The 12,494-nt window shown below is 35.0% G+C and overlaps 1 protein-coding gene across 6 annotated transcripts in view; it reads right to left on the minus strand.

Moving 5' to 3' along the window:
- The window catches only part of LOC143230331 (inositol hexakisphosphate kinase 1-like), a 61,767-nt gene continuing 49,273 nt past the window's right edge, over positions 1 to 12,494 (minus strand). For all 6 annotated transcript variants that reach the window (XM_076463698.1, XM_076463699.1, XM_076463700.1 and 3 more), the window contains 5 exons: positions 11,047 to 11,405; positions 9,711 to 9,855; positions 8,366 to 8,463; positions 2,655 to 2,830; positions 1 to 1,865 (listed from right to left, as the gene is read on the minus strand). In XM_076463698.1, coding sequence (XP_076319813.1) covers positions 1,179 to 1,865; positions 2,655 to 2,830; positions 8,366 to 8,463; positions 9,711 to 9,855; positions 11,047 to 11,320 — 1,380 coding nt within the window. In that variant the 5' untranslated portion in view covers positions 11,321 to 11,405 and the 3' untranslated portion in view covers positions 1 to 1,178. The remainder of the gene's footprint in view (positions 1,866 to 2,654; positions 2,831 to 8,365; positions 8,464 to 9,710; positions 9,856 to 11,046; positions 11,406 to 12,494) is intronic.

Raw genomic sequence — 12,494 nt, forward strand, 5'->3', positions numbered from 1 at the left:
TTTTGTGACAGAACCAAGTAAGTTTAAATGCCTATATATTTGTATATATAAAGTTACAGAGTACAATAACAACAATCAACTTATTTCATGGACACACAAATATAACGTTACCACATTTTACTTAAAGATAATGATTGTTCGAACAAATATAATTTCCAACAACTAATTATGATTGACAGTCCAAAGTATTAAACCAGCTAAGTAAACACTGATTATGCCAAAATTTAACTATTTCGTATTTGTGTTTATTTTAGTATTTCACTACAAAGCATTGCCATGATCCATTTATGTCCAATCAACATGTAGTTATCTTTACCATAAAATGTTTTGGTTTTGACAGGCAAATAACGAATTATCTGGTGACGTCAGATTGGCTTTTCACTTAGATCAGTGATGTCAGCATTCAGTTGGTTAGTTAGAGTTCTGAATGACAGAAACACATATTTAACCCATATTCGATCATTCACGCAACAAAAAAGTCTGATTCTTACCAGCTTGCTATAAATTATTCCAAAACATTACAGCCGTTCTCTTATTGAATCCCAACTTCTACTTCATTCATGAATTTCATGCTGTATTATGAAAAGTGTAATTCATTTAATGCCCTTCTTTTCTGCCCCTTTCTCTCGCCCTCAAAAAGTAACTGTTACATTGCACAACTGATAAGTTTCATAATGGCAATGTTTAAGGTTCTGGAAAATAAGTTGTTTTACATAGTATCTTTTGACGAGTTTGTTCTCTTCTACAACTTAGCTCTAGAGCCTTTCTTTCACTTTCTTGTAACACTAGTATTGGCTCATCTAAGTTTTCCTAAAACTTTGTGTTCAATTGTATTTTAAGATTCTATACTACAAAATCTGTTCTCAAATGCTTCGCTGCTCGATTTGTTCGAATGTCATTTGTAACTTTATTTTATTAATGAGAAGGTGAAAATGTACGTCATAAGACTTCTTCCTCATCCTTCTGTCTTGATGTAAAGTATTCCTCAAAACATTCTAGTATTTTACGAATTATGATTTATCACGCTCTTCTATTATATCTCCAGTTTAATGCTAACAGATTTCTGACTCAAAATAGCTCTCATCCACATCGCTGATAAGAAACGGATCCGAGAGTTCAAAGAACCCTTTCTAAATAAGCAGCTTTTTAAGTAATACGATCAGGTTTTTTTACATGTCTTAGGGAACTCGAAGGCAGTGTTTCATCTGCTGCAGTTCTCGCAGAAGACGAATTAGATTGTCCAATCCTAGAAGGTATCCATCATCAGGTCCATTGTGGACAGTCGTGTCCCCCTTGTAACCTTTGTATGTTGTGTGAGCAAAATCAATCATCCTAACATCAACCGTAGAAGTTACCGAAGATATAGTTGGTGTACAAAGGTGTACTGATGTCTTATTCGATGACCACCATGACTGGGACATTGCACTTGTATTATTAGAATCTTTTACATTCTCAAAAAGACTTTCACAACTCCGACTTCGTAATGGGGTTGAAACCTCTGTGTCACAGATTGAACGGTCTCCTAAAAACTTTAGTTCAAGATTTTCATCACTAACGGGAGAAGTACGATTATAACTTGATATTGCCTCCAGTCTGTCTCCAAAGTCATGATTACTGCTGCCATTGTGCCCACAACCCTCATACAGTAACAACAAAGAACTGGAGTAGAACCGAAATGAGTGTTGTTTTTCAACAGCTCTGCGCAATTCTTGAAGTTTCTCCAAAACTCTTTCAATGAGTCTCACTTGGAGCTGAATACCATTGTGAAAAAACTGGTATAAAGCACATTTTAATCCACACTCATCCAACGATCGCCCGTAATATTTGTCTTTCCACACATAGTTTCTGTAGTTAGCTTGATAAACCTACACGAGGCAGTAAAAACTTTTATTTTAAATAATTAAATATCTCATGTTCATAGTGCATTTGTATTGCACTAGCAGTCGAAATAATTTGATAGTATGTTGCAAGAAAATTAAATACGTTAATACTGGTAAAGTTACACAGAAATTTTATACTGCATTTGTATTGCAATAACAGTAAGGTACTTTAAAAGTATTTTAAATGAAACATATTATAAATATAACAAAATAAATAGTTTATATTTGCTTTACGTAAATTTCTTCGATCTTTTATATTGATTCATACAATGTTAAGAAATAAGCAAAAGTATTTTGCACAGAACATTACAACCAGGAATAAATCAGTGGTTCTTAGTTGTCTATCAGAACGTTGTAACTATATATATAAGAATTAGAAATATGGTAGTGAACGACAAACTCTAGCCTTTGAAAACACGTGTTTTTAGCCACTATTTTACCGTTCTTTACATAGTTTTTATTACATAACTGTTACAGATTTTTTCTTCTTACATGATTTGACAGCCAGTGCTTCTGGCATAAAAACATAGACAGTATGGTAGATTAAACATCTACAGATGTTAGCAGTAGTGCTTGTATATATTATGTTCATTTGAAGTTAACATTTCTTCACTTTTTCCAAGCAGTCAATAATAATATACAAAAACGGTTAAGAGTAAGCACGCAAATATAAAGATTATTCTGATTAACACACACACACAAATATGTAGCATATAAATACATATATACACATGCCACACACGAACGATACAGAAAGTATAGTTAGTTATCTACCTGCATTCCACATAAGCGAACGCCGAGAGTCGCAGATGTACTAGCTGCACACTTGGCCATCTGACGGGAGCGCTTGTCATCAGGAGCATCGTCTCCATGTTGACGTGTTCCCATTTTCAAATCTAAGATGCACGGATGACAGAAGTGTGATGCAACATTCTCTAACAGCAAGAAATCTAACAGCCGTTAAGCAAAAAGTAAACTAGCTATCAAATATTTTATTCAAAAGAATATCTCGATCAAAATTTTCGAACTTTTAATAACACAAGTTAATATAAATAAAATAAAGTGTTTACGTCGTGTAGGTTTAGGTACACTATTAACTCGTGAATAAAAATGATACAAATTAAATAAATTAACTTCTTAAACTGTGGCCATCACTAACTGATGCTGCTACCTACAACATTCTCGCTGTTTAAGTGTTAAAAATGAAACATTTACACGTATATATATTAAGATTACTTATAAAAGGAAGTAATGACAAACATAACTGACATCGCTTCTAATTGATATTTCGCAAGCAAATTTGTGTGCGAGTCTGTTATCATGTTCTTTTAGTTAAAGTTTTCTCATTGTTTTGTGTGCGTACGTCGTCATCTACTTATAGTTAAAGGTTAATCATATTTTGTGTGTGTGTGTGTGTATGTCTGTTGTCAGGTGCTTTTAGTTAAAGATGTTTAATATTTATGTGTCTGAATTTGTCATCGGGTGCTTTTAGTTAAAGCTTTCTCAATTTTCTTTGTAAGTCTGTCTTCACGCACTTTTAGTAAAAGTTTTCTCACCTTTTTTGTCTGCATCTGTCATCAGATACTTTAATTGAAGTTTTCTCGTAATTTTTGTGTTTGCGTTTGTCATCAGGTACTTTTAAAGTTTTCTTATATCTTATGTGTGTGTGTCTTTCATCAGGTGTTTTTAATCAAAATTTTCTTATAAAATTGTGCTAGCTACATTTGGACTGAATTTTACTGAACGCGGACAGAGAAACAAACAAAAAACAAATTTTTATTACACTAGCGCCTCATACCTGGAATTTAGGACCGGACAACCAGTAGTACATTGAAAAAAAAATTTATAACCACAATGTGTACTTCTTTACGTACGAATCATTAGTCTGCATCATCAAGCATAATACACAGCTACAAATGCAGGGTTTATTCACAAAATCATTACATAAGAAACAAAGTACGCAAAATTTCGTGATATAATATTGTCACACGATAGCAATGACATTTAAGAAAGGTGTATAACTTAAAGAACAAGTCGGAGTTGGTCAAAGATATAACTAAAACCTAGGCGAATCAAATTTACTGATTTCTACCGTTTCTAAAAAAATCTTTCTCGTTTCTATTTTGGAGTTGGTGTAGAATATAAATTTCATTTTAAACTATCTTATGACCTAATTCAAAATATCGACTTGTTAAGGAGAATTTAATTATGTTCATCTTTACACACATGATATTAGTGTACCTTGTGTTGTTTGATTTCGAAGGAACATGACGTTTGTCCTGTATATTTCTTACCACATTCACCTTATATACTATAATATATATAACCTGCTTTAGGTCCTTAAGCTGAGGTTGTTGTAGTGAGGTGTTTTTCTTGTGTGAAGATTTGAATACGGTTTTACATCAGTAGTTAAGTTAGAGAATTTCAATGGGAACTTCTGGCATAAAATGGAACAACTTTATGTTTTTTATTACTTGTAAGGGAAAGACCGGAAAGAGCATAAAAACGTTTTACAGTTCTGAAGTTTAATAATAGCTCTATCTAAAATATTACCGTTAAAACCTCTAGGTAGCGCTACCTTCTTTAAATAGTCCAGTTTTTAGGCCTGTGTGAGTGCAGCTGCACAATTTACGAAAGTACATCAGAAAAAAATGTTTATGCGACATATGATGATCAGATCCCGTGTGCGGCATTATGGTGACGGCATGGAGTATTCTCTGTCCGTCGGTAGTCACTTTACAATTTTCTTTTTTCATGTCTGTCAGATCTTACTTCACAAGTTAAAATTATGACATTCAATAACCCCTTTAATATATATATAGTAACATCACAGATAAAAGTTTTAAGAATAACCCTTTACAACATTGCAACAGAGATACGTGCTTCAGAAACAAACCATTCACCCGAGTATCCACAATCTTTTGAAATAAACAAAATACTGCGTATACGGTGAGTCTTCGAATAAGTTTACCTTTACTGACGGCTAGGGAGTAGTGGTTAGTTAAAACTTCCATAAATATCTTAAGAGTCGATAAACAGAAGGCGATGGCTTTAAGCCGAGTGTAATAAGAATTCAAAAAAGAGCTCACATCAGATGAATGATAAACCCACAAAATGTAATAACCAGACCTGTTATCAACCGAGGGGATTCCTTTGCTCCTTTAAATGAGGCAGTTTACAATATGACGCACATCCCACCGAGTTCTATGTGTGATGCCCCATAATCATGTGTTGAAGAATTAAATGAATAATGATGTTGCGTATATATATGTTCAAGTGTAGCAATTTCCAATAAGCAGCGTATTCCTCAACGTTCTATGACACATTGAAAATACACGATTCATGCATCATACAGAAGAGGATCCTTAGTTAAAAACAATCAAAATATTTTACTCTACATTTTAATGATCCAATATATATGCTGCTAATATTAGGCATTTTCGAAAGAAGAAATTATTGCGTTTTGAAACATACCAAATGAATTATGAAAAGGATAATATGCAATTAAAATATCTGTTGATTCTACATAAAAAAAATACGATACCTAAAAGTTACACCATTATGCGCATAGTAAAACAATAAAAGAAATTCTAACAGAGACAAAATTCACAAAAAACACACTTTTAACATTATATGAGCTATTTAAGCCTCCCCCTCTCCAACAGCGCAGCGGTATGTCTACGGACTTATACCGCTAGAAACCGGGTTTTGATACTTTCGATACCGCTGGTGAGAAGAGTACAGATAGCCCTTTGTGTAGCTTTGTGTTTAATAACAGACAAACAAATCATTGCAATAACGTACCGTGTGTGTGTTTTAGCGCAAAACCATATTGGATTATTTGCTGTGTTCACTGCGGGAAATCGAGGTCCGAATTTTTGCGATATAAGTTCCGAAAATTACCGCTGACCTTTGTAGGACAGCGAAATGACAAATTCGGGTTTTAATCCATTTTATTTATTTGTTTTATAGTCCATGGAAAACATAAAAAAAGTATTTTCAACACAATAACGGGCTTCCGCTTTATTCCAATTATCAATAGTAAGAAAAATCTAAAATAAAATAAAATTTTAGATGTTTTTAAAGTGGGTTTAAAATCTTGAATTCTATTAACTTATTTGTTAAACCCGAGGGTAACAGCATTTTCACTTACACACAGGATACCATGTATTTACATATCAAGCAACACACTTTATTGAAGTTCATGGTAATTTGTTAGTACCATACATGTCTGGTCAGATAATATGAATGTTTAAACCTCGACACGCTTCACAAGCTAATCACGTCTATACTTATTACCTTTCACAGCTGAAAAATACGAACAATTAACAAACTGTTTGTTGCCAGCACCTCCAATGTGCGACTGTGTGTTTTCTTAAGGCAGAGCCACATAGGGTGTGCTGTGTCCACCAAGAGCAATTGGACCCATGGTTTTAGCGCTGTAAACCTGTAGGCTTATCGCTGTCCCAGCGGGAAGCACGCCTCTAGTGATAATAAAGACGAACTTTATCTTTGCGTTGCAGAGACAATTTTAAAAGACTAATAAAAACATGGCGTCTTCGTATGATTTCATAAGGCCTAACCTCTAGCTAAAAAAAAAAAGTGAAAATATAGAAAATTATGTGTTGGAGCTTCGTACTTCCACAATATTAATGCGACATTAATCTAATAGATACACCATAGATACGATAAGTTATCGCATCTAAACGTATTTTACAATATTGAGAAAAGTGGTCCCCAAGTATCTGGAAATTAACAAACTATATACGCTGAAAATTTACAAGCAGTTCGATGTAAGGATCTAACATTATAACTGGCAGCAGAAATGATTTATCACTAAACAGTCTCTGTTACCAAACTGGGACAAAACAATGAATAATGACACATCGATATTACTTCTAAAGAAAAGGTATCGCTTTTCAAGTACTTTGTTACGTTTGGTTTGGTTTTTGGAATTTCGCACAAAGCTACTCGAGGACTATCTGTGCTAGCCGTCCCTAATTTAGCAGTGTAAGACTAGAGGGAAGGCAGCTAGTCATCACCACCCACCGCCAACTCCTGGGCTACTCTTTTACCAACGAATAGTGGGATTGACCGTACATTATAACGCCCCCACAGCTGAAAGGGCAAGCATGTTTGGCGCGACTCGGGCGCGAACCCGCGACCCTCAGATAACGAAGCGCACGCCTTAACGCGCTAGGCCATGCCAGGCCCACTTTGTTACGTACGTGTATCTCATCGATAATTTGTTTATTGCGCCAAAAGGAATTGACTGTTTGGTTTTTAATTCCATGAAAAACCAAATTAAAACCGATCATGAATCTGTTACAAACCGTGAGAGGAAACGTTCCCTTTATGCCGAAGTTATTATGTGAAGTTAAAAAATAAATAAAATTATCATATCTAAAAAAGATAATAGTTGTGGTAAACGCCTATATATCATATTATAATGGTACTATTGCTTATATGATACTGGAAAAACATTTTAATTACGCGATGTGCAACCCCAACTGTGCGAAATGTTTATTCTGTGTACATGCAGACTTGCAATAGGGGTTACGATTTTCCCGTTTTGCCTCAGTTTCTCGTCACGAAGAACTTTCTTTTTCTCCATTCTCAGGATGCAGATATGACGTAGCCTGATGTGGCTTTGGTATAAGAAAACACACACACACACACACACACACACAGATACGACGTAATTTATACGTCACACGCGGATCTATTCAGTGAAGACATCTATATAAACATAATAGTATTGTCTGTTGTATGTCCATGTAAATACTTCGCAGGGTGTGGACGGACCTTCACTAAAATTAGTATGGAGGTTCATTAGGTCTATAGGGAAATACACATAAATTTTCAATTTTGCGGTTTTTATGAGTGTTTTTGCGGGTGTTTGATGGATTTTCACCAAACCTACATGAAGGTTTGTTGGGTCCATGAGAAGATACATGAAAATTTACTGTTTCACATTTTGTGTTTTGCTATTTTTATGGGCTTTTTGGAGTTTTCTAAATTATATATAAAGGAAACAACTTTTCATGTTCTAAGATAACCTTTCATTAAACATTAATCATGAAGTTACATAGTTTCTGTCCAGGTTACGGGTACTCTAGCTAGTATATTTGCATATATTTACTCTTAATTTCTTTCTTGTGTTACTGATACATACTTCTATTTACACATGGCGCGGAATGGCTAGGTTGTTAAGGCACTCGACTCGTAATCTGAGGGCGCGGGTTCGAATCCCCGTCACACCAAACATGCTCACCCTTTCAGCCGTGGGGGCGTTAAAATGTGACGGTCAATCTATTATTCGTCGGTAAGAGAGTAGCCCAAGAGTTTGGCGGTGATAACTAGCTGCCTTCCCTCTAGTCTTATACTGCAAAATTAGGAACAGCTAGTGCAGATAGCCCTCGTGTAGCTTTGCGCGAAATTCAGAACAAACCAAACCAAACTATTTACACACATGAAAAGGATACAACTTTGGCTGGACGATGTATGCTTGTTTTCCTTCAGAAACTGAGAGACTGGATCATTCAGAAGCGTGACTTCGTCCTTGTAACTGTAAACTTGCACTCTGTTCGTTTTAGAAAAAAAAAAAAGAATAAAAAAATATAAATTTAGTTCAGAAGTTTTCATCAGTGAGAAGTACTCCGCTAGGGTGTGGGAACGCGCAGCGTTCATGTAATACAGTAATATAAAGACATTTTTTGTACGTTCAAACTTAAATTTTGTTGCAAACGCGGAAATATATAGATAACATTTGTCTTTCTAAATATTGTTTCAGTTAGTAAATATCATCAACTTAAACTAAACTCAAAGCCGAGTTTCGCACTGTGATGCACAGTAGCATAGTACCAAGAAAGAACAGGATTTCGATCCAAGAAAAAAATATAATCTGATACGTCATAACTGTGTGTGTGTGTTTATTACTGGGCGCACCAAGTCAAGTTGAGAATCACTGAATTAATCAGTTTTGTAGGTAAATCTTTACAGAATAAAATAAGAATAACCCAATACAACAAACAATTACATGTAAATTTGGGCCGGCTGGACTATAATTGTACATACGTATACATAAATTGCAATATTCCATGTAGGTTACACTTGGAAAACAAATTATTATAGTTCGACATTATCAAATACCATTGTAAAGTATATTCAGTTTGATTTTTTTTTTTTACTTTTTTAAAATAATGATTTACTTTTTTTCTGCAGATAGCCCAGTTACGGGTTAAAGAATTTTGGGGCACTGTGTACCATAGATATTTTGGTGCTCTTATTAAACAAGACAGAGCATATGAGATACACTTGTACATATAAAAACATTCCCCTGTATTATAAAAAAAAATAATTTTTATCTGAGGAAAAAACCCAAGTGTCACTCACAGTGCAAATTTTTGGTTTTATTTCTGAGTTAAGACCACTGTGCTTGTGCAACGAGTGCTCTTTGGTTAATTCGAGCCTGAGACAACCAGCTGTGAAGCTTTGCGTTCAAATAAAATTAACAAGGACTTTTTATCATGCATTTCTTTAGAAATTAGGATTTATTCTTTTTGACTAACGCCATTTTGACGTAATTTTTATATAATAAACTTAAATAAGGTAAATTTTATCCATCAAAGTCATTCATTAGCTGCTTTACATACTTCACAGTTTTGTTACTTAGCGTGAAGCTAAGGCTGAAACACTTTATTAGGGCGTTGTTTGAAAACTGACGTTTTTAAGAGAAGGGGGTACCCCTCTTAACTTCTTGATTAAAAGCATATAATCAATCTAAATAAAATTCTGAACAGGAAATTAGAATACACAGCAATAACTAACCTAATCTGTTCCTCCGATTCACAGTGCCATTTTTCTATACTGTTATTCTTTTGTTTCTTGTTGCTTTTTTTCGAAGGAGCCATACTTGTCTTGTTAGTCTGAAGACAGGCAGGGCTTTTGTCTACGTGTCTAACCTGGATTACACCTACGTAACGATATGAAAATTAAATTTTGAAAAGTTTCTAAAATTATATAACAACTATCGAAATAAATAAATTATAAAACTCTATGTTGAAAACGATTAAATTTTAAAACTATAGAACGAACAACAATTAAAATGTATGCATTCAAGTTTAAGCTTCTGCCAACTATACCTTTGCTAGTTACTTTAGTAATACTTAATAAAGGGTACTGTGTTCACTTCTTCTTAAACTTAATCTTAGAAAATGATGTCTCACATAGACCATAGCATTACTTCTTGACGATGAGAAACCCACTTGAAATAAAAATGTATCTCAGAACGGCTGGTATGGGTATTAACACTTTTATCGATAAGCAGAAAACAACGTTCGATCTTACTACGTCACCTTCGGGTTAACAAAGAGAGAGCTTGCAACTGATGATTGCCAAGCAATGTCTAAGTGACGAGAGTATAAACGGATACGGGATTGTAGGGCGCGTTGTATACTAATTAATAACCTAATATGCAACTGCACTTAGTATACTAATTAATAACCTAATATCCAACTGCAATTAGTATACTAATTAGTAACCTAATATCCAACTAAAACGCCCTCTACAATCCCGTACCCGTTTATACTCTCGTTCCTAAGACATGCGCCCAGCAACAGTCAGTTGCAAACTCTTTCTTTGTTAACCTGAAGGTGACGTAGGAAGGGCGAAACGTTGTTTTCTGCTTATCAATAAAAGTGCTAACACCCATACCAGCCGTTTTGAGGTAAAATACCATAACTTCTGTTTCGAAAGTGGAGGGACAGCTTCTTAGAGGTCATTCTATATCAAATAGTGCCTAGTTTTATACAAGTAATTTATTGACAAATACGTTTTACTAGTTCTGCAAATAAACTAGAAACATATCTCTTTCGTCAAAAAAAAAAGTGAGAAGGGTAAGACCTGCAACGTGTAAATTATACCTGTGCACACCACATGAATTTTCAACATATGCATTCTGACAGATGAAACTGATCAAATACTTTGATACGGAACTTATGTTTAATATACATTTCCGTACAAATGTAAAATGACTAGGGCAAATCCACTTGGTATCTTTCAAAGTGGTATGACAAATGTTACTTCAAATATACATTAATAAATCTGATGATTAACTGATTGTCAGTCGGGTTGCAATCACCTGTGATAATTTTGAAATTCTCACCTTTGTAACAGGGAACAAAATGTTGCATTTCTCTGGGTACATTCAGGTAGAAGTGGAGTTCCCGGTGGATGAGGGGCTTACACAGTGTGTCTCGCTCAAGCAGAAGCATCTGTGTGTGGCCACCTACTTGATGAGTAAAGGGATACATCACTTTGATAGATGGGGACTTTCGAACAGCCCCTGCCCCTGTTGGGTCTGGAGTGATAGGCGATGGCACTGAACCATCTAGATCTTCCATTCCTGCTTGATCTGTGAGATGGTCAGTGTACACCATGTCCTCTCTCGAACCACTCTAGTTTTATACTATCTAGATAAGTTTGTTATTGACTGATGATACGAGTGCACTTATTTCACTGGACCTGTAAAGAAAGAATCAGTTTAGTTTACTTAATCTAATTTATTTCCATTTACACTACTTCTAAATGAAACAATTTATTTAAAAAATAATAATAATAACAATATGGGTGTTTAAGGTCTAAACTAAAGGAAAGCCAGTTTGTCAGCCGAACCCATCGCGCCAACTCTTAAGGTACTCTTGTCTGACAGGATAGTGCGATTTGACCAGTCACGGTCCAATAGCGCGGAACACAATTTTATATATATTTATATATATATATGATAACCACCCTCGGATACACTTGCCCTGTCGTCCCACTGGAAATGTTGCGATTTAGAGAAACAAAAATTCACTTGTTAGAAATGCGAAACTGTCTTTTTAAAAGTTTTCTTGAAATTCGTGCTTCGTTTATTCGTATTACATGCAGTGTTTTGACGCGTAAAGACGTAATATATTTCTGTCTATTTTGGAGAACACAAACAAATCAAAGACTGTAAGATGTGAACACAAAACATTCCCAAAGTGTCACAGAAAACATTGTAAGACTTTTACAGGTAAATTTCAAGTTGGAAAGAAGCGTATCGAGAGGTTAACCTTCCAGGCCGTGAATCCCATGATTCATAGATTTGGTACAGTTGCCACTAAACGTTGTTCCGCATTTTGGAGTGTTAATCGCTGGGACAGCGGTAAGTCGTCGGAGTTACAACGCTAAAATCAAAGGATCGATTCCTCTCGGTGGACACAGCAAATATCCCCATGTAGCTTTGCTAAAAGAAAAGACACACACAAACACATTTTGGATCCGACCCTGAATGAGTTGTAAGAGTGTCTGTAAAATCCTACTAGTTGGTCAGAAGAGAATAATTGAAATAATGTTGAGTAACAGCAGATGTCTTCTTTGTAGCCTGTCAGTTAAACATTACGGACGGCTCTGTACAAATACTCCTTACGTAACTTTACTCGAATCCAGAGATAGTCCCGTGTAGCTTTACGTGGGTTTACTGAGTTGTCCTAATGTAACTTTACATGAATGTGCACATAGCATTTGTGTCGCTTTATGTAAATGTGAAAGCACAAATAGTAGTTGTATAGCTTTACATGAATGCACAAA

The sequence above is a fragment of the Tachypleus tridentatus genome, chromosome 10, assembly GCF_004210375.1.
Source record: "Tachypleus tridentatus isolate NWPU-2018 chromosome 10, ASM421037v1, whole genome shotgun sequence".
In the NCBI taxonomy this organism is placed as follows: Eukaryota; Metazoa; Arthropoda; class Merostomata; order Xiphosura; family Limulidae; genus Tachypleus; species Tachypleus tridentatus.